The sequence below is a fragment of the Patiria miniata genome, unplaced genomic scaffold (assembly GCF_015706575.1).
Source record: "Patiria miniata isolate m_02_andy unplaced genomic scaffold, ASM1570657v1 HiC_scaffold_1, whole genome shotgun sequence".
Classification (NCBI taxonomy): domain Eukaryota; kingdom Metazoa; phylum Echinodermata; class Asteroidea; order Valvatida; family Asterinidae; genus Patiria; species Patiria miniata.
Window position 1 is genome coordinate 17709512 of NW_024037047.1, and position 23687 is coordinate 17733198.

The 23687-nt window shown below is 38.2% G+C and overlaps 1 protein-coding gene across 1 annotated transcript; it reads right to left on the reverse strand.

Moving 5' to 3' along the window:
- Positions 1-3019: 3019 nt before the first annotated feature.
- On the reverse strand, positions 3020-12734 carry LOC119724065. The gene is made up of 6 exons (XM_038194988.1): positions 12517-12734; positions 11925-12059; positions 11518-11730; positions 10891-10946; positions 9478-9639; positions 3020-3991 (listed from the first exon to the last, which is right to left on the reverse strand). The coding sequence occupies exons 1-6, from the start codon at positions 12682-12684 to the stop codon at positions 3937-3939; spliced, it is 789 nt and encodes a 262-aa protein (XP_038050916.1). The 5' UTR covers positions 12685-12734; the 3' UTR covers positions 3020-3936.
- Between the last annotated feature and the right edge of the window lie 10953 nt (positions 12735-23687).

Genomic DNA, 23687 nt, shown 5'->3' on the forward strand with positions numbered 1-23687 from the left:
TAATTGGCAGTTATTGATGTTATACATCGTCAAAAAGAGGACTGAGGATTGTTATTGAGATCACCTATTATACACAATTAACTATTGTGTTTATTGAAATGTCAAAAAATATAAAAGTAATAAGACTGGGTGTATGTCAAAATCAAACTTAGGAAGTTCTCATTGGACTGATGTTGGATGAATCTTGACAGTACTGGCGCGGTTAGAGCGCCCTCTTGTGACTGAAGAAAATTTACGGGTATGACATCAGTCTAATTTGTAAACTTTTCTGAAGTACTTGCAATATAAGAATAGAATGCAGAAAACAGTGTGCGCACGCGAAGACTAGTAAGTTGTACTTGTGGAGATATAGCGTACGGCCGTGAGGAAAAGTACAATGATTAAGATGATGTCCGATTAATATGCAAGACTACAAGGGGTGTTTGTTGGCGCAGAAAATGTTATGAAGAAAAAAATAATGGGAACTTGTGCGACGGACAATTGAATCTAGTAGGGGAGGGGATGTGGGTTAAAAGAAAAATGAAGGCACAGTATTGAGCATTTGTTCCCGTCAACAGGAAAGGGTTTTTATTCAGTATTTGTGGCCGAGTAAGGACTGTGGCATATAACGTTTGATTTATGTAATTAAGCACACATTATTGAGATAATTATGATGCAAATGTAACAAAAGCTAACTACCGAAATGCTTTATAGATGTAGACTTATGTTATTAAAAACACAAATTATTCAGAGATAATATATGTTGAGTTTTGTTGTGATTTTTAAATCAATGATAATGATTTGCAGTGATTATTTTGGACTGGGTATTATTTGAAGTTTAGTGTTTAGATAGAGTGCCACTCAACTGTTTCATTTACTGCTAAGCAAATGCATATATAGGGTGAGTCAAAAAAGTAGCAACCCAAATGTTGGGATGATGTGTGCGGCAGTTCTGCACATAGCTGTTATATGTAAATAGTGGGCCTGTAACTTTGGTGATAATGGTGAAGCAGAGAGGGTGAACCAAGTCAGCAAATTTGACAGCCATTGCATGAAGTTGAAACGTTGAAATTGCTGTGTTCAATGAGAAGTGTCCACTATACAAACTTTTTGCTATTTCTGCGGTTCCCAAGAACACCTAGCGAACGAGAGGGCATGTCGTGCCAGGAAAAAGAAATGAAATGTGTGTCACAAAGTTGGGCTTTCAAAATGTAGGACATGAAAGCCCAAAGTTCAGAATCTTTCTTTTAGTACAAGAATCATTCAGATCACCGATGTTCTTTTCACGCTACAGAATTTTAAACACAAAAAACTAATGTTTGAAAGTTCTGTCCATGGATGACAAAAAAGGTGGGTGTTGTTTCAGCAAGATGAAAACAATTCATAAACATATCTGTATGTGATCTGTTCATACATATTCATATACACATCTGTATGTGATCTGTTTTCGTTTTGCTGAAAGAAGTCTTATCTTCTTGTGATCCAAGGACAATGTTTTAAAATAGTGGTTGTGTTTAAAATTCTAGATTGTACTGTTTAAGAAATAGTAAAGTACCTAAGACGGTGATTTGAATGATTGTTGTAGTAATAAATGAAAGGTTATGGATTGGAGTCCTACGCTAGATTTTGACTGAATTAGGTAATTGTGTTACTGGAGTTAGGATTGGCTATATTCGTATGTGTTATCATGTACACTTTAATTTTTCGGGAGTTACATGGAACATCTTGTAAATAGTATATGGTTAACAATAGAGAACTGGGAAAGAGTTTAAATATGATGCAAACTAGCCCGACTGCATCTGGCCGTACAGTACTATCGCAAGCTGTGTAGTATGGCCAGACAACCAATGCTCCCCTAAATGGTGAACTCTGATGTAGTGATTTTCGGCTACCAATTGTGAGATTATTTTCTCATCCAGGACAGAAATTTACAAAGTTGAGGTTCCTAATTGTAGAGTAACTTATACCTTTTCGAAAAAGACATTCTTTTATCTAAAAATCTTCATCCATCTGACCAAAAAATGACTTTGAATTATCATTTCCCATGAATATTGCCCCGAAAATGTTCCCTTATTCGATGTAAAAATGGTGGTCGCATTGTAATGTATGCATTATGTGTGCGCGCTTGAGCAAGATTATGAATATGCATTGTTCAGTTCATGACCTTGTTTTTATATGGACAGCTGCCCCGTGCGCCTGACAAACGTTATGAAACGAATGCATATTCATCATCTTGCCCAAGTGTACGTGCATAATGCATACATTACAACGCGGTCCCCATTTTGAAATTGCATGAAGGAACATTTTCGGGATGATATTCATGGGAGATGATGATTGAAAGATGTTTTTTGGTCAGATGGATGAAGATTTTTAGATAATCACACGTTTTTTTCGAAGAGGAACCTTAACTTTGAAAATTTGTGTCCTGGATGAGAAGATAATCTCCATCAAAATTGGTATGATAGTACTGTACGTCCAGATGGAGTCGGGCTAGATGCAAACGTAACAAAAGCTAACTACTGAAATGCTTAATAGATGTATGTAACAAAAAACACAAATTATTGAGAGAATTAGGGTTTTGATTAAAACATTGATCATGTGTACATGTATGAAATAATTATATGAGTCAAGATGTAAATTGCATGATTAAATATATGTTGAGTTTTTTTGTGATTTTTAAATCAATGATAATGATTTGCAGTGATTATTTTGGGCTTGGTATTATTTGAAGTTTAGTGTTCAGACAGAGTGTTAGGCCAAAACAAATAATAAGTCGGTCTCTGGTCAGCGCACGCGTCGAATTTAATCATTTAGCTCCAACAGCGCCCTCTATTTTTTGCACCTCCTCAATTTTTTTTTACCAAAGAGCACCAAGGAATGGGAAATAGCACCAAGGCAAATGATTGAAAGCACCAAGGCAAATTATGGAGGACACCAATGTACAGGAGGACACCAAAAAAGCAAAATAGTACCCACCTTGTCTGTACAATCCAAGCTTGAAGAAAAAAAAAAAAAGGAAAAAAAACAAAAAAAAACCGTGGGGCTGCGTCAATTCCGGAACTTTGGTCTGACCAGAGACCGAATATTTTTTTTTTTAGCCTTATTCAACTGTTTCATTTACTGCTAAGCAAATGCATGTATAGGGTGAGTCAAAAAAGCAGCAACCCAAATGTTGGGATGATTAGTGCAGTTCTGCACGTAGCTGTTATATGTAAATTGTGGGCCTGTAACTTTATTATATGGTTGGTGATAATGGTCAAGCAGAGAGGGTGAACCAAGTCAGCAAATTTGACAGCTATTGTATGAAGTTGAAAGCCCAATTCAGAATCCTTTTTTTAGTACAAGAATCATTCAGATCACTCATGTTCTTTTCACGCTATGGAATTTTAAACACAACCAATGTTTGAAAATCCGTTCATGGATGACAAGAAAGGTGGGTGTTGTTTCAACAAAATGAAAACAATTCATACACATTCCTATGTGATCTGTTTTTGTTTGGCTGAAAGAAGACTTACCTTCTTGTGATCTGAGGAAAATGTTTTAAAATGGTGGTTGTGTTTAAAATTCTAGATTGTAGTGTTTAAAAAGTAGTAAAGTACCTAAGTGATTTAAATGATTGTTGTACTAAATGAAAGGTTATGGATTGGGCTTGCATATGCTAGATTTTGAAAGTGCTACATGCAGAACCTAACTTAAAGATTAGTCACGACATTTGGGTATTGCTTTTTTGAGTCACCCATGGAGTACGTAATTAAAAGCAATAATTATTTAGAAAATATTGGTTTGATTAAAACATTAATGTGGACATTTTTTAATAATCAAATGACTCAAGACTTTAGTTTTATGATTCAATAGATGGTGAATTTTGTTCTGATTTTTTAAACTATTTGCAGTGATCAGTTTTGATTTGAAGTTGACTCCTCAGGATGGCTGAGATTCCTCAGGATGGTTCAGCCTTTAATCTACTGCCAAGGTAGTCTTTGATGTGGAGGCTTCAGAGTCATCGGTGATGCTTTAAAATTAAAAAGAATAAAAATTGAATGAGCAGTGAAGTGAAGATTTAAATTTGAATATGTGATGTTAATTAAGTTAAGTTTCAGAGAAGAAATAGATTGTGTTATGTAGCACTTCGAAGTTTAATTCAATTAGATTGAAATATTAATCTAAGGTGTTAAGTGGTAGTCATGGTAAATTCTTTGTTTGTAAGATTTAGTGATACATGCATTAAGGAAGAAGTTAGAATTAGTGGTGGAAAGACAGTTTGAAATGAAAATTTGGTGGTGGAGTATTTGATTTATGTTTGTGTGATAAGTGGTGAAATGTGGGATATAATTAAGTCTTAGTTTATCTTGTTGGATTAGTTGGACTGTTATGCCCGGAAAAAAAACAGAGAAAAAAAATCATATTACAGATTGATGCGAATATATAATTTGTACTTCATAAAAGGGGGGGGGGGAGGAAGGGAATTGGGTGGGAGGAAATATTTGATGGGGCAGTCAAAATGAAATTGTAAGCTTGTGTATGTGTGTGTGGACCTACTGTACTGTGAATGGGCTGGAAATAAGTGAGTAGAACAACTAATTTTTTGTGTATGAGAAATTTGTGGAACTGCAGAATAGTGTATGTATAACAAATACAAAGACGTTGGTTGTAGACTATCTAGGGTTTTACAAATGCACATGTGCTGAGCATGTTTTCTGTAAAGTATGAATTTGTATAGTGTTTGATTGGTGTGAATATTTTGTGAATCTTATCAGATAAGAAATTGAATAGAACATGTCGATAAAGTGCTGGGGATCAATCGGGGGGGGGGGGGAGGGGGAGGGGGAAAGGAAGGGGAAAAGTTTTGGGGAAAGTGTCTTACTGTGAATGTGGGTGGGGGTGTTGAAACTGTTGAGGTACATGTTTTGATGTGTGGTGTAGGGGATGTGGGTATGTATCGGTTAGATTATCTTAATGATGTGATGTAGTTATTAATGCAGCTCGAATTGTTGTTATTGGAATTCTTTTGTTAGGTTTAGATGAGTTATGATAGTGACAAGAGATACTCAGTGAGAATGAAGTGCAAAAAGATAATTGAATAGGATGTGGAAGCAAGGGCGGATCCATAACACAATTTTGGTCCCCCCAAAAAGTGGGTCCAAAAATTACGGCGTTAAATTAGGGGCCTATGGTAGCAGACCAGTAAATAAACTTCCATAGACCCCAATGGTAAATGCTCCCACTTCAAAAATTCGGGAAAAATACTCATAACTCTCCAAGGTGTTTGAGACGCACATCAAATTAAAGCTTATTTCATCATCTTTCATTTTCTTTTCAATTTTCGGGGGGTCAACTGATGACTTTTAGGAGAAATTTCCATCTGAAGATGATCACCCCTGAAAATAGTCCTGAAGCCCATCGCCATTTTGAAAAACGATGCCTACACTCCATTGCAAAATAGAGCGCTTTTAGGGTCCAAATTACATCCAAATTACACAGAACTGCAAGCTCCCAGTCCTGTGCACGGCTTCCACCCATATTTTTTACAAACCCTCAAGTTCATGGCCCAAAGCATGCCCAAATACCGAAGATTTTGAGGGCATGCAAATCGTGATTTGGCCGGCGCAGGCAATTTCGGACCGATTTACTGGTCTGCACCCTATAGAGAAGCGAGGTTTTGAAAAATTTCCCCAAAGCACTTGTACGGCACGAGGAAGGATGGATGACTTATATTTCATCAAAAAATTGCAAGAAAAAAAAATCTCCGACTGCGATTTCTGGCCTGAAAACAAGCCCTCTGTTTGCGGCTACCTTACTGTAGGGCGCCCCCAACGGGCGTTAATTGAGTGTTTGCTCCTTCCGACCCCAAATTACCCCCCCCCCCCCTTGTTCGCTCGAAATTGCTGTGATCGGACGACGGTCCATCGGCCCTATTCAGATTTTGGGCGCATTTGTTGCGGAACCGCCATTGGTGACCCCTTTTGAAACGCTGACCCCCCCCCCCCCAGGTTCCGCCCCCTGAAAAAAAACCCACTCCGCAAACATTTGACAACAAACGATGGAAGGCGCCATTTTGAAACTACAGGTAGCAGACCAGTAAATAAACTTCCATAGACCCCAATGGTAAATGCTCCCACTTCAAAAATTCGGGAAAAATACTCATAACTCTCCAAGGTGTTTGAGACGCACATCGAATTAAAGCTTATTTCATCATCTTTCATTTTCTTTTCAATTTTCGGGGGGTCAACTGATGACTTTTAGGAGAAATTTCCATCTGAAGATGATCACCCCTGAAAATAGTCCTGAAGCCCATCGCCATTTTGAAAAACGATGCCTACACTCCATTGCAAAATAGAGCGCTTTTAGGGTCCAAATTACATCCAAATTACACAGAACTGCAAGCTCCCAGTCCTGTGCACGGCTTCCACCCATATTTTTTACAAACCCTCAAGTTCATGGCCCAAAGCATGCCCAAATACCGAAGATTTTGAGGGCATGCAAATCGTGATTTGGCCGGCGCAGGCAATTTAGGACCGATTTACTGGTCTGCACCCCTATGCAATTGCGGGCAGACCCGTGCAGCACGGGGTAGAACGCATGAGCACGCGTGCGCTCGCAGGCGCACGGGGGCGCACGCAAATCGGAATTAATCCACGGGGCCTTATTGCTTCATTTAAATCAGCTGTCACAATAGTGTAAAAACGTCAGACAAATATGCCTAATTTAATATTGCGACAAAGTATGATGGGATATTGCATTAAAAAGCGGTTCTATTTGTAGCAATAAGACCCAACCCATTGCTGATCGAATTTGCACCATACAGGTTTCCGTCACTCAGACAAGACCTGGTACGGGTTCGACACCCCTACGGGATACATGTATGAATCGATGAGCCTAGAAAACCAAGCTTGCTTTTGTTCACTCTTTTTGAACAAACAACGCAATGGTGAATAATCAGCGATGACGTCGCCCAGTTAAAAAAACCTCCGTGTTAAGTTGAATACCGCAGATATCAATACTTTCGTTTAAGCAAATTTACACAATTCCGTGTAAATGTTTACTACCGCGAGATATCAATATTTTCAATTCAGCAAATTTACACAATTCCATGTAAATGTCTAATACAGTGCCGAGATATCAATATTTTGGTTTCAGTTTTCGTATCAATAATATGCAAAGCCGGTACATACACAATGCGTAGGCAAACAGACCTGCATGACGAGTTATCAAGTTTCGTAGTTACGTGGTCCGTTACACTAAAGAAAAGGCCTCGTATACTGATATTTGTGCAAGTACAAACCGGTCTTAGCACTACCTCTAGCAAAACTCGTGCAGGGAGTCCACATTGACTATAGTCTCGAATGATACCCAATGCGTAAATACTATTGAAATTGGTTTCAGAATTAGTTCGAGACAAACAAATTCACTCATAAGACAAATGAAAAGATGTATCGAACTTATTCCCTACAGTATAAATAACATAAAAAATAATTCAACAAATATATCAAGCTTGTTGAAATCTTAGTTGAATCTTTATGATACGCAGGAATACTATGTAAAAGACTACCTTGATATCTCCGTTTCCATCTGATACATGATCGTAGACAGTTGAGGGCTGCTTCTGGTATGCCACTGTGTACTTCTTAACATACCAATCGATCAAGCCTCCTTGTGTGATGATACCATACACCACTGTACTCTTCTCGAGGTCTACCTCAATCCAGGGATTTGCATCGGTCCTGTACACATAGTAACGTAGTGTTAATAACAGTGCAATAATCCGGAAAACATATCCGCAAGCAGTTTTGGAGCGAATGCAATCAAAACTACTCAGTTATAAATACTGACTTGCTGTATGCTTAGAATTGGTTGTAAGGTTTGTCATTTCTATTAAACTATTCTAATGCTTTGAAGCGTTGATTTGCAGACAATATTGTTAGGTCAGTTTGGTGCTTGGTTAGTGTTGTACTTACCTCTTAGGATTCCATTTCCCGTTCATGTTATTGAGACGTGCCTCAATGGCAGGAGCAGTGGGACTACTGCTGGACGCCCTGATCTGACCATCAGCGATTGTCCTGTCTTCCATACCAAGGGGCTCCGGACTACAACACTCGGCCGTTAGCAGCAAGTCAAAAAATAAAAGAAAATGTTACATAAAATAACCCTCCGAGAGAGTAGTTTTATTGGATACTTTTCAAATCTTAATAATTTGTTTTACATTTTCAAAGTGTAAAAATTGCCACAGATGATCTTATTTGTATAAGGTATTGGGTGTGATATGTGCCGTGCAGCGGGTCGTAATATGAGAAGTAAATAACTATGTTTATATAACCGACATACAGATCCTTGTCATTTGATCGGTGGAACTCACATCACGTGACATTCGTTATTGCTCCCGTTCACGCCACGGCTCAAAAAGTACTATCTGCCGATGGGGAATGGGAAATATTATATAACTGACATACAGATCCTAGTCATTTGATTGGTGGAACTCACATCACATGACATTCGTTATTGCTCCCATTCACGCCGCGGTTCAAAAAGTACTATCCGCCCATGGGGAATGGGAAATACTATTCAACAGTTAGGATCATAACGCGGTATTTGTGTGCAAATGAATGCTGATGTGCGCGTTCAGCGTTGCGCGTAGCGCGTATTGTTCCAAAGAGCCAGCGCTACAGCGTTAGGTTCAAACATTTTCGTGAAGGGGTGGTTTGGGAGAGAGAAATAGATTTTCGTTCAGTTTTGTATTGAAAAAAAAAAGGTTCAAATATATCAAATGACAAGGATCTATATTTCAGTTATATAAAACAAATATTGAGTGGCTTTAAATTGTGAAATGGGAGAAATATTATCGCTCGGTAAAATCTGGACTTTTCCAGTTCACTCGGCTTCGCCTCGTGAAATGGAAAAGTCCAGATTTTACCTTGCGATAATATTCCTCCCATTCCACGCTGTGCCACTCAATATTTGTATACTATTCAACAGTTAGGATCATGACGCGGTATTTGTGTGCAAATGCATGCTGGTGTGCGCGGTCAGCGTTGCACGTAGCGCTTATTGTTCCAAAGAGCCAGCGCTACAGCGTTGGGTTTGTTCGGGGCTTGCTCAAGGGCCACGAACAAATTTTGGATTCTAGATGCTCTGTGGTGCGATCTGAGGCAATTTCTGACCACTTTAGCCAATGTTTTTTAAGGAAGAGATGGTGGTGTACTCATTGCCTGCCTTTATTGTGATGTCACATCAAAAAAAAAAAAAATTGGTTTCGTTTTTTTTTGGGGGGGGGAAGGCCCCCTTTGCCCCCCCCCCGGATCTGCCCTTGTGTGGAAGATCAGTATGAAATGTGAGGATGAAGCGGATGTGAATATTGGATAAATTGTACAAGTATGTGGAGGGTGCATGGTTGCCTGATGTGGGTTGAATGAAGTGGACTAAATATGGAAATGTAATGGTAAAGGGATAATGGAGTCAATTGTTGAAATGAAGTTAAGTTGAAATACAAGTGTAAATACTTACTGTTTGATACTCTGCACAACTTTGGTTGTCATGTTGTATGTCATTTGAGCACACATTGGCAGCTGGAAGTTGTGCAAGGATTTGATGTTTGCGAAGTCGAGGAGCATTTGCTCAGGCACATAGAACTCTTCGTCAGTGTCAGAGAGAAGAGTTACGTTGAATCTGTAGAAAATAGTGATTAAGTTTGGTGGAAATGATATGCAGTGTTAAATTAGAATGAAGAAGAGTTTCATAACTACTAAGAAAAAGTGTGAGATTTTACATTAAATTGACACAAGACGGTGTCGGAGCTGGGGGTTGGTGAGATAATAATAGGCTTGCCCTGAATCAGGTGATATAGTAACCGTGTTTGGTCTGAAAATGCCAAGTTGAGACAAGCAAAGCATTATATTAAAGGTAAGATACAACTGGGGGGAGGGGCGTAGGGGGGGGGGCGACGGCCCCCCATGAAACCTTGTCGCCCCCCCCCCCCCCCCAGTTGCCTCTCCCACTGAGATTTTGAGTTTGTAAAAAAATTATCATTGATCTACATGATGCCCCCCCATGAAATGTTCCACCACTCCAGGCCCTCCCCCCCCCCCAACTGAAAAATTCCTGGCTATGCTACTGGATACAACGTTTGCAAACATCACAAAATGAAATGATTAAATTATGAGAAAATGCCTTACTGCATTGTTAGGCAATGACAGTTGAAAGCATCCTGTAAAAATGTGGGTCATGGTATGGTGACATTTTCCAGAAAATTTGTATTTTTCCAATGGTGGTCAGCTGACTAGCGTTGGAGAAAACTGGCTTTGTTGAAAAGATGCTCGTAATTTTTACTAATTAGTTATTGTGCATCTTTGCTATTGATTACACATCTGTAAAGGGGTACAAGCCTTGTAGACTGATTCTCTGACCTTACCATCCCTGAAGTCTATAAATTGGTTTTATTTATCTTAATTAGTGTTTCATGGGGTGAGGGAACCAGACTACAAGAATGATAATTGGCTTTCTTGAGTTTTTTTGCATGCATGAGCCCAAAATGTGAATTAAGTCATTTAATAATATTTGCTATACCACACTGATTCAACAAATTCATTTATTTCTGATAATTGCAGCAAAAGCAAATGTTGTACATTGCCCAGTGTTCCAGTTCAACTTATCTTGAAAATGCCTTACTGTTTGAGTTTAGCATGTGGAGATTGATTTTGGAAGAGCAAGGTAAGATGGTATTAAAAAAATTATGAAAGGGGTTAGGGTAAAAAAAAAGGGTTGGATGATTGCTTTGTTAATGAATGAGACTTTTTAGCATAAAGCAGAGCATCTATACAGGCAAGAGGCAGTGTACGATATTTTGTAAGGATTTGTATAGTTGTTAGAAGAGATGTAATAAGAAGAAAGTTAGAATGAGAAAAAAAGGTGTGGTCTTACCTTTCTTCACAGTATGCAGTGATGTTGATGTCTTTTGTGTCAGTTGCAAGTTGCTCCTGTTGAATTGGAAGAATAAAGACGAGTAAGAAAATACTGAATGAGTGGTATGTGTTTGTGAGTTGTTTTTTTTTTTAAATAAGACAATTGTGTTTTGTTAAAATTTGGGTAGTTTGTAGACGCTGTGATTTGGTAATTTTTGGGAAGGTTGTATATTTAGGAAAGTTAATGGTTAATAGTGGAATATATGAAGTTGTTTTGCACTTTTGTAATAATTTTCTTCTCCACAGTCATATGAGAGGAACATTGACAAATGTCATTGTCAGACACAACCAATGATGGAGCAAATTGGAGAGGGGATCAGGAATGGGTGTACCATGGGTTTTGTGAGTGTAAAAGGTGTGTGTCTTTTTTCTCTCTAGGTAATTAAGTTTAAAATTGTATTTGTGGGGGAAAAAGGGTGGGGGAATTAGCAGTTTGTTTGTATGAAGGGATGTGTGGATGAAAGTAGTAGTCTATGAAATGAAATTATATTGGTGGGTTCCATTGTATTGATTGTAAATATTTTTGAAAATTAATGAAAAATGAAATGATGGGTTTTGAAAAATATGTTAAAAATTGATTGCTTACCTTGATATTTGTTTCAGGTGTAGTGTTGAATGAGATCTGGCCTTGATACAAGGATGTCTCAACGTTGGTGACTTCTACCATAGATCTCATGGGTGGGACCGGAGTTGATGACATGTGATTCCAAAGGTTCACAACGACTTTGTTCGGGCATGATGTTTGTGAGAGGTGGAGTGTCTTCCGTTTCCAACCTGTGGCCTCCTTGACCGGTGAGACCTGAAAATTATAAACCACAGTTAATGTATATGTTTTGCACTGTCTGTGGTAAAGTGTTGTTTGTTGACAATATATGTATTATTATGTGAGGTAGAAGAGTTTGATACTTATGGTTTGTTAAAAAGTATGTTGTGAAGGGAATGTGTATTGAAAGGCTTAGATAAGAAGAATTGTAGTATGATGGTTTTACTTACATAGGTCAATATGCCTTTGATGGATGCGCGTCGGTATGGTGGTAGCTGGAGTGCTTCCTCGACGCTCACAGGGTCAGCGTGGAAGAATTGTTCTTCAATTTCAGCCGGGATGAAGAATGGTTGACAGTGGAAAATCTGAAAGAAAAAATGGCAGTAAAAAAATAATAGTACAGTTGTGAAAATAGAATGTCCATGGATCACCTTGGGAGGCTAGTTTTACAACACCATTCCAAGCAGTCAATATTTGTATAAAAAGCTTATAAAAATGTTATTTAAGTAAGGGTGTGTAAGTAGTATGACTGAAATTAACTTTTTAAAAATCAAAAGAATATAGAATATACCCCAATATGGAAATAAATGGCAGGGATTAATATTTTATGGAAATTAGATATATTTTGGTCAAACTTAAGGGTGGCATCTACCTACATTTTGTTCTCCATCGTTGCACTGATTTATGTAACATGGTTGCGTGCTATTTCCAAAAAAAATGCAGACTAAAGTTAAATATTCAACTTCAGTGCTGGTCGATTATTGAAGTTTGTAGAGAAATATGCACATTTTATATAAAGTGTTTGAAACTTTGCATACTTACTCGGGTCTTTGCATTGACTTTGATGGCACTTTCGTGGTTTGCTAGCTCAAATGAAGTATAGCCTACGAGTTTGTAGTAGTTGCCAACCTCGAATTTGGCTTGTGCTTCATGGAACATGTACAACGGTTTCACTTGGTGATCACCTGTGATGCATCTCATTACGTACATCGCTTTAGGTCGCTCTTCTGCTGCTGTGATGATTTTAATGTTGACAGCTGACATCTGATAATAAAAATGTGATAATACTTAATTTAATATTGTGTAAAATGCACATGTGTATACTTCACCAATGTTAAAATAAGCTCGCTGTAATGAAAATATACACATTACTGTATATATTGTTTAATGTAGTTTATTATTAACTAAATATGATTTTAACAGAGGTTTTGTTACATCTTTAAAATGTTTTGCACCAGGTGCAGTAACATAATAAGTCTGATTTAAGGATTCCATTAGTTGTTTGGCTATTAGTGCAACACCTATTGTTAATTATTGCATGAATGTACTTTTGTTTTTGTTAGTATTATTGTTTTCAGGAAATTGTTCTCCACAACTGTTTGTCAAAATGAAAACACAAATGAAAATACATGAATGGAGAACCCACTGAAGATGCTTTTTTTGTAATTATGAAGTCATCATGGGTTGTGTGACGTACGTCTGCACTTGAAAGGTTAATAATTTAATCTTTCAAATTTAAAATATAATTAAATTAACATGAGAGACATGAAGTTGAATGTTGTGGGAATTGACATGATAATACATGATCTGTAGTTTATCTTTTGTGTGTCAAGTCTTGTAAGCCTTCCTTCCAGTTGATATCAGAAGTGCCTAATAATTTGAAATTGGAAAAAGATATGGACTTGTTGTCAACGGTGTTAGTCTTTGGGTGCGTTCAGTGTTCCAGAAAAATGATTGATGATGCCATTAAGTGTTTGAGCACCCTCTAGGGGCAGGTAAAAAACAGTTCAAAATGTATTTTGTCATTACTGACAGTCATTAAGATGAAGGCCAAGTTATAAGTTATCTGTAAGTTATAAAGTAAATTTCTTCATTGTATGAAGAAAAAATGTAGTGTGAGGTTGCAACATGTTTTTGTGAGGAAACAAATGATGGGAGCTTGATAATTGACAAAGGATTGATGAATAATTTTAGTAAGTTGATGCAGCTGCAATATAGTCAATCAGGAATTTGACATATAGGGCTGAAGGTAAAACTATGTAAGTACATTTTAGATTCTAAGGGGTCCTAAAAATGTGACTCTGATCTGTATCTGTAGCACTAAAATGGTTATTTTTCCCTCTAGTTTCCCAATATAGATTGCATGGAAAATATCTCATTCATTTGAATATGTTTGTGAGTTGGGTTTAGTAGACAGGAGAAAGATCATAACAGAGAGTCTCATTTTTTAGGCCTGTTAGAATCTCGGATCTACAAGACAGTTTAAGCTCCACATGTCAAATTCTTGATGAGCATGGAGGTGGAGTTAGTCAAGGTAAATGAATAAATGTAAATGATAAGAGATTAATGTGAAGTATATAAGGTTAATAAATGAAAGGTTTGTGGAAACATCATGTGTGAATAATAGTTCTGAAAAGAACAAAAGGTATCAACATGATGTTCTGGTCAGGTGACTGTGTTGAGGAGAGTGCCTAATAAAGTCTAAGAAAGTAACCACCTAAGTAGCAAAGGGAAATTGATGAAGTGTGAAGTTACCTCTTAGTGGATTTTAAGTAGCTGCTATGGGAGTGTGGAGCAAGGTTATGGTGTGTCCACTGAAGTAGAACAGTTGGATTGCACTCTTGGTAGGAGGAGGAGCTATAGGAGACCCATTGGTCTGGGGTAGTGGTAGATAGAGAGGACCTAGGGTATAGGAGATCCACCAGTCTATAGGAGCGGGAATCAGATGTCGTTGAAGTGTGAAGTTGCATCCTATAGTGGATTAGTAGGTGATGGGAGCCAAGAGCAAGCTAATGGACGTGCTCACTGAAGTGGAACAGTTGGGTTGCAGTCTCAGTAGGAGGACCTAGGGTATATGAGACCCATTAGTCTGTAGTATTAGAGGACTTAGGATATAGAGTCCCATCATTGTATAGGAGTGGAAGTCAGATGTTGTTGAGGTGCCACAATGTCTTGAGGAACTGTGTTGTGCTTGTGGATCTCAATGGTTCCTCATGTCGATGCGTTGTGGATTCCAGAACTGGATCGAGGCAATGAGTTTGGCTGCATGCCAATCAACATTGTGATAGTTAATGTGGGAATGTTTGACAATGGCCGATATGTGAAAATGTCTTCGTCGTCCATGTGGTCTGTACATGTTCCTTGAGTCTTGTGGGAAGGTTCCAACCAGTTTCCCTAATGTAGACTTTGCTGCATTTACATGAAATGCGGTAGACTGTTGGCTTGGAGGAAGTGTCCTGCGAGTGTGGAGGATGGCTTGGAGCTTGTCGGAAGATGAGTGATACACCTTGACACAGCTTGTCGGAGGATGTGTTGGAGATCAATGATGAGAAGCTGGACCTTTGTATGGAAGAGTGACTGAGGGAGACACAGTGGTAGGACCTTGGGTAGAGGAGACCCCTAGGTTCAGGTTTGCTGATTCAACCGCATTAAGATCATCAAACCTGACCACTAGGTCTCCTCTGGGGAAGGTCCTTCCACTGTATCTGCCTCACACTCAGTCACTCTTTTGTACATATATGTGCAGCTTCTCATCATCTCCAATGCATCCTTTGACAATTAGCTGGTGTCAAGGTGTATTACTCATGTTGCAAGAAGTTCCAAGGCACCCTCCACACTCACATGGACAAGCAGGACTCCTTGTCCAAGCAGGGGGTCTACTGCATTCCATGTAAATGTGGCAAAGTTTACATCAAGGAAACTGGTTGGAACTAAGGTTCTAACCAGGCTAAAGGATTAACACAGACCACATGGATGATGAGGAGATTTTGACAAATCGGCCATTGTCAAACATCCTCACGTACATTAACGACCACAAAGTTCTTTGGGATGCAGCCAAACTGGCATCAGTCTGATCCAGTTGTGGCATCCATGATGCATACGAGAAGCCATTGACATCTGGTAAGCATGCAAAGACAGTTCCACAAGACATTGGGTTTCACCTTAATAACATCTGGGTCCTACTGCTACAGACTGATTGGTCTCCTATACCCTAAGTACTAATGGGTCTCTTGAACCCCAGGTCGTCCTTGTACTGAGACTGTAACTCTACTGTTGCACTGGTGACTGCGTTATGTTCCGACACCCCTATATGATGTTCCGACAACCTGGATTGTGTTACTCCCGGTTAGGGTTAGGGTTAGGAATAGGAATATGTGCAGTCGGAACATAGGGGTGTCGGAACATAGAGGTGTAACTGTTGCACTTCATTGGGCATTATCCAAGCTTGCTCTAGGCTCCCATCCAGCTACTTGGCATCTACTAGGATATGCAACTTCACTCTTGAAAGGCATCTAGTCCCCACTACTACAGAGTGATGGGTTTCCTATACTGTAGGTCCTCTGCTACTACCTAAGACTAATGGGTCTTCTATACTGTATAGGTCCTATAGTTATACTGAGACTCACTGCTGCAACCATACTGTTCCACTTCAGTGGGTAGACCAAGCTTGTTCTAGGCTCCCTGTACTTGGCACCACTAGGATGCAACTTCACACTTCAATGACATCTGGCTCCTGCTTCTACAGACTGATGGGTCTCCTATACCCTAGTTCCTCTCGATCTACTACTACCTAAGACTAATGGGTCTCCTATACCCTAGCTTCTGCTTCTACTGAAAGTGTAACATGATTAATTGATCCACTTCAGTGGGCACACCTTAATTTTGCTCCAGGTTCCCATAGCAGCTATGTAACGTACTTCACACTTCATCGATTCGCTTTTGCTACTTAGGTGGTTACTTTCTTAGACTGAGAATTTAGGCACTCTCGTGCTGGTCAGAGCTGGAATGTGACTTCACAATTTTAGTAAAGGGAAATAGGGCCTAGGCCTATGTTCATAAGTAATTAGGGATAGGCCTATATGGTGTACTTAACACAATAATACTTTTGAACAGCCTTTGTCTTTAGTAACTTAGACTTAGAGTTGTTAACTGCATTTGGTGGTGAGCATGCATGTTGAGCGATATATACTAATAATACTCAGGTGATATATGTAGCTCCATGGTTGAGCATATATCTGACTAATTTAGACCCAACTTATTGACTTTTTAACTTTCGGACATGGTCTGGCGATGTCCGAATGTTAAAAAAGGCGATAAGTTAAGGAGTGGACTACGTTATTGAGCTCGTACATGAATAGCACGTGGTGAATATTGCTCATGGGCCCATGGGTTGAAAATTTGGTCTGAAAGAAACATGAATTTTTCATTAGAAAAAAACACTGGAAACTGTTTATTTGGCTTTCCAATGATGTGAGACAAGTGCCAAAAAAGATGAGATGAAAGTTACCTTTCGCTTTAGTGTAGTTGTTGGCCAAGTTGAAGTAGAACTTTTGTCAGGCTTAGATCATATATGAAGATAGCGCTAGATCGAATTGGTTTGTTTCTCAAAAATCTGTTGTCAAGGGGAGGTATACGTAGCGCATGCGCGAGCGATTTGGAAATCTGCCAATTTCACGGAGCTGCTGAGGAGAAACAGTTGCTTAGCACACAAATGTTTGGCTAATAAAGGCAGGTAAGCAGCCAAAACTCCAGGTAATGTATTTTGCTCGTGATTATAGTATTCAGTTGTTGTTTGCTTTGCATGAAAATCACATGGACTTTTGGCTAATAACCTTAACGAAACTTCACCAAACTGTTTTGTGCTAAGTGAAATGTTTGTGCTTAGCAGCGCCGCGAAGTCGGCCCAGATGTGGACTTGGTTATTGGTTGCATTTCTAAGTTATGCAAATTTGGAATGTTTAATCAAAACGATACTAGGCGTTTGTTGTTAATACAAACGCAGAGTGGTCGGGTAGATAACTATTTTATGAAACACTGTCCAGTTTAGAACAAAGGTCAGACAATTTACATTTTTAAATACAATTAGTTATTTGTTTAAAAATTCACTTTGTTTAGGTAGTGATCAATGTGTGTATATATTGATTTTTTAAACACGTACAAGTAATTAATTTTCCAGTTTGATTACGCCATTATAAGAGGGGTAGTGAATACTGATGTTAGTGGGAGAGGATACATGCTCATCGAAGTTAAAATATGTGACGCTTGAAAATTAATATGGAATAAGTGTGTGTGTTCACTTTGTTTAGGTAGTGATCAATGTGTGTATATATTGATTTTTTAAACACGTACAAGTAATTAATTTTCCAGTTTGATTACGCCATTATAAGAGGGGTAGTGAATACTGATGTTAGTGGGAGAGGATACATGCTCATCGAAGTTAAAATATGTGACGCTTGAAAATTAATATGGAATAAGTGTGTGTGTTCACATTGACTTACTGTTTCATGACGTCACAGCACTAGGGATCCAATTAAGGTGAAAAAATGTATTGGGTATCATTATTTGAGCTACGAACAAAGTCACAAATCAGGGGTGACAGGGATCAAATGATAAAAAAAACAAATTTGAAAAATGATCGTTTTGAAACTGTGATCACAGTAACTTGAGGTCTGATGACTTTGGGACATTGGAAATCTATCTGTGGTTAATCAAGGAATCTAGGGGCAGTTTAGCAAAATTTGGAGGGTTTGTTTTGAAATTCAAAAAAGCAAACTATGAGCCGCTTTCAGATGATGGTCCGATTGGAGACTATGTTTTTTGCCCTTATTTTTCGTATCTGGAATACCTTTACTAGGCCGTTTGATAATATATTTGTAAATAGTGAAAACTTATCAGCTTCTTGTGAGTCATATTCAATGTTTTGAGTTCTGGTAACAGCAAAGTCAAGCGGTTTTGTCCGATCGCCGGAATAAGAATTCTTGTTTAAAGGACCGTCAAAAACACGTCACGAATAATTAATAAACACCACACTCTATTTAGTTCAAAAGATATGTACCCTAGCTAAATTGGTTGTATTTTGACAGGTGATGACGGCATAATGACATCAATTATCATTTTGTTAATCCCTTGAATGGTTTGGAAGAAATTTTGTTTGTTTTGATTTTGAGGGTTCTGTCTGTATGTGGAATTCATCCGTCAAATTTTGATGTCTTCGAATTCGTCTCTAGAAATGGTGTGAAATTATATAAGCCATTGTAGTTGCGGACATTTAAACGCTGTTGATGAAAAGAGAAAGTTTAAGGCGATGTTAAATCATTATGCAGGACTATGGGGTCTTAGTTGGTCTGTGGTAAGTTTTATCAAGAAATAATGTGAAAGGTGCACTGAGAAGTTAGAATATTGAAGATAGCTATAGGCCTAGGCCTATATAAATTGTGTGCAAGGGATTTGATGGAATATAATGAACAGTATTTTTCCCCCGGTTAACAGGATTTTTAAATTATATACAGAACATCGTTACAAAGATTACAATTGATGAAGACTTTTTGTGATTAATTAGGGCCTTTATAAAAATTGAAAGAAATCTTTTAGTTTTTATGTAGAGAATTGTTGTGATTATAGGCCCGGTTTGGTGTTTATTTTTGGATGAATCGTCAGTTGGGTTTTTATGATGTTTTGATCAGTTTGAGATAGATATGGTGAAGATGATAATTATGTCAGGCTGAGCTAAGTTTGATAAAATTGTTTATTTTCGCAAAGTGAAATGTTTTGTTCAGATGCGCAAGGCAATCATGCATGCGTTGAGGTTGCGCTAGAGTTGGTGACGTGCACGCGCGCGCACGTCTGGTTTCGCCTCTAGTGCAGCATCGTTGAAACGGCAGGGCGCCCTCTGTTTTATGTTACAGTCGGGTTCTGCAAGACATTATTTTTACGAATGTGTATTACGTGTAATGTTTAGGTATCTAGACCAGTAGTATATTATTACGAGCGTGGCAGGTATGAGCACACGACGTGAGTTAGGTCTACTTAAAAAAAAAAAAATATTTTTATTTGGAAAACTATAGTGTTAAGAATGTACTGAGGTAACGTTAGGGGATTAATTTAAAAAAGGAAGAAGTTAACTAGGGCGTATATATAAATAATTGAAATCAGCTTTGAATATTTTACAACTACAACTCAGTCATAACAATCAAGTATAAAAAGTACTAGGCCTAGGCCTCATCATGAAAGTCTATGGAGAGTTGTGTAGTGTGTGTGTGTGTGCAAATAAGAATGCATGTACATGTATGCACTATGTGATTTATGCATGTGTGTAAGCCCACATACTCAACTAAGATTTTCCTCTTGTTCTCAACATGGTTATTGAAAAGGACTGAAATGAAGGACATGGATCTCTCAATTAAAAAATAAAAGAAATGCTGATTGTTTCAACAAAGCATGTGACACTGACAGTCATGTGAAGACTGTTTTTGTATGAGAAGTGTTGATGTGTAATTTACACAATGTACATGTATGTATGGACAGATGTAATGTGTTAATGTTCCAGCGCAATAAAGCTATTGCATCATGTGTACAAACTCCACATATGTGTGAATTCCATAACACAATATTGGAAGTGAATTGTATGTGCAGGTTGTACTTGTATGTGCATATAATGCAACACATGTTGCACCGAAGTTGAAGAAGGAAATTAAACTTTTTGATTTTGAACTAGTTTTTAGAATGACTAAAAAAGTGAATTTGAAATATGAAAGGTGTTATTAAAATTGTCCGTCTTTCCAAGTGATTAGTTAATAGTTATATTAATAGTACCGTAAAGTGATTCGTTTGTTGATATTTTGTTGGAATGTATGAAAGGGTTGTATTTGTGGAATGTCATGTAATGCAAGTTGTGCTTGTTGTAAGAGGTTGGGAATTGAGTTATGTAAGTGTCTGTGTTGTAATGAACTGTATCTTTTTGTCAACAGAAAATGAAGGTCTACAAGAAGAAAACCACTTGCAGGGCTACCTTGTGGCATGAAAGACAAGACAGGAAGAAGGAGTATGTGTTACCCTTGTCTGTTACGTCTGTTATCCTTCACTCTCATGTTACATCTCATACCTTCCCTTCAGTGTGTACCCATGTTACCCCTACATGCAACATTCCGTTTCCAGTAATGACTCCTTTGGGAGAAAATGGTCAGACAATGCCCCTTAGTGGAGAAAATGCTTGGACTCCTTCGGGAGAAAATGCTCAGACTCCTTCAGGAGAAAATGCTCAGATGATGCCTCCTAGTGGAGAAAAAGATCAGAAAATGCCTCCTAGTGGAGAGAATGCTCAGATAATGCCTCCTAGTGCAGAACATGCTCAGACAGTGCCTCCTAGTGGAGAAAATGCTCAGACTCCTTTGGGAGAAAATTCTCAGACAATGGCCCTTAGTGGACAAAATGCTCAGAAAATGCCTCCTAGTGGACAAAATGCTCAGAAAATGCCTCCTAGTGGACAAAATGCTCAGAAAATGCCTCCTAGTGGAGAAAATGCTCAGAAAATGTCTCCTAGTGGAGAAAATGCTCAGAAAATGCCTCAATCAAAGTTTCAAATGAAGTCAGAATCAAAAGACAAAGACTTGAAGAAGTTAAGAATGAAGACAATGAGTATTACGAGACTAGTTCAGCAGAATGCATTGCAAAAGTTGAAGATCAGGGGTCAGACATGTTGCAGCAGAAATAGAGTATTAGAGTGTGTTATAGTGTATTACAGAGACGAGAGAAAAGTTGTAAAACCAAATAGAAAGAAAATGCGAAGAAGTGCATGTAAAAAGGATTATCATAGGTCAAGGAATGGCAAGGTTGTGGAAATGCGTATGAGTAAGGAACATAGAAGGAACCATGAGAAAGCACAGCACAATGTAAAAAGTCACACTAGAAGATGCTTGAGTTATGTCATAAAGAATATGCAGAAGAGAGAAAAATGCAAACGTAAGCAAAATAGGAGAAGTGAGTGTGAACAGATTTCTGTCATGAAAAGTAAATGTTCAGATGCAGTAAAGCAGAAAGGTAAAGGAAAGTCTTTTTATAAGAGAGTTGTTGTGGATGACAAAAAGGCAAAGAATGTCAATTGTGTGAAGGAAAGAGAAGTTAAGCAGTGCTGGGTATGTGATAAATTGTTTGGTCGAGATGAAAGAGCTGTGCAGTGTGACTCGTGCAACATTGTTTATCATGTGAACTGTTTGGGGTTTTCAAAGATGGAATCTCTTTTGGCAAGTAAGGCAGTATCATGGTTGTGTCGGAAATGTGGGCAATGTACTTATACTGAATGTTTGTTGTATGATCTTGGCATTCCTGCAGATGTGAACAAATATGAGATACTCAACATGGATGATGTAGCTGTCAAGTCATGTACTGAAGGTCTTTCCAGTAGAGAAGATAACATTGACATTTCAGTGATAAATGGAACTGAAGGTAAGGGACAGATAGGAACAATGAAGTATGTAATAGTGGATGACATGGGTTGCAGACATAAAGGTTCAAATACAGATCAAAAACAGGGCATAGTGAAGCAAACAGGAGGATACTCTTTGCGGAACAAGAAAAGTAGTAATGTTGATAGTGGTTCTAATACTGGAAAGGAAAAGAATGAGGGAAATCGGGTAAAAACACAGAAGGCAAGTCGTAAATGTGTCGGGCAATGTGCAGAGCAAAATGGTGTAAAGAGAAATGAAGAGACTTCAAAAACATTACCTATTGCTAGATATGGACTTCGAAGCAAGAAACAGGTGTTAACACAAAATGAAAAGGATATTAGTGATGAGAAAATGAAGTCAAAAAGAAAAGTTGAAGACGGTGTTGAAAATTCTGTTGAATGTACTGACTGTAGGAAAAAGCTGAAAGTCGTTCCTCAAAGAGATAATTCAGAGAGAATACATGAAGCTGATGGGGGAAATGAAAAATGGACTGATCGTAAAAGCATTTGTTGCACTAAAATACAAAAGGTACAAGAGAATAAGGATATCAGTTTCATTCAAGGTAGTTTCCATCAAGGTGATCTTAGATTTGGCGAGCTAGCTGGTAGACAATGTGCTTGTATGAGCCTGTGCGGAATCCTCTTTAGCAAAATTAAGCCGTTGAACTCGTGGTGTAACAAAGACGTGGATTTTGTGTTGAATAGTGGCAATGAATTGTACTGTTGTTTGTCTTGTAGCTCTACAATGATGGATGAATATTTGTTAATCAGCGAGTTGCCTGATGAAATTGATGCTTTCGGTAAACATTTTCACATGAAGATTGATGAATCTGTTTCTGGTAGTTTTGGAGAAGAAACACATCTGATTGAATTTAATATGATTCCAATGAGTTGTGCAGTGGAACAGACAGTGCAGAAATATTGTGCATGTTTTATTTGCTTCAAAGGGAACACATTTTCAGTAATCGCTCATGAAGGAAAGTATTATATTTTTGATTCACATTCTAGAAATCAGCATGGACATCAGGACAGTGAAGGAAGAAGTTTGGTCAAATGTGTATCATCATGGCAAGGTGTGTACAAGTATTGTACTGAACTTGGAAAATCTATGAATGTCAGTGATCATGAACAGTTTGAAATTACAGGTGTTACTGTCTGGGTAGATGATGATCTCGGTATCTGTGGTTGTGATGAGACTCTCAAGGGTACATGTAGCTCCAGTAGTACTGTACAGATAAACAAAGACGTTGAACATGATGTAGAAATCATCCAGACTAATCAACCTGTCAATTTAAAGTTTGTTCCATTGGTTTATGACCATAAGATTGTATTGTGTGAGAAATTTGGTATTACAAAACTTTGTCTAGATAGACATGAAATCTCCAAGATATGTGAAAAATTGAGTAAGCCTGACTCTGTAAAAACAATTCAAGGTGATGGTAACTGTTTCTACAGAGCTATTAGTTATGCTATATCAGGGACTGAGGACAATCACATGCAACTTAGATTAGCAATTGTTCATCACTTGCTGGAAAATGCTGCTCAGTTTAGGTGCTGTTTACGCGAAGGTTACAGAACAGTGCAAGAGTATGTCACAAATGCAAGATTGTGTAATAATGGTACATGGGCTACCGAGGTAGAAATCATTGTAACAGCACACATGTTGGATGTTGGTATTTACACGTATGATGATGCTAATAGATGTAAGTGGTATTTGTTTTCAAGTAGTTATGCATGTCCAGGCCGTGCTTCTGATAGTTCTGTGAAATCA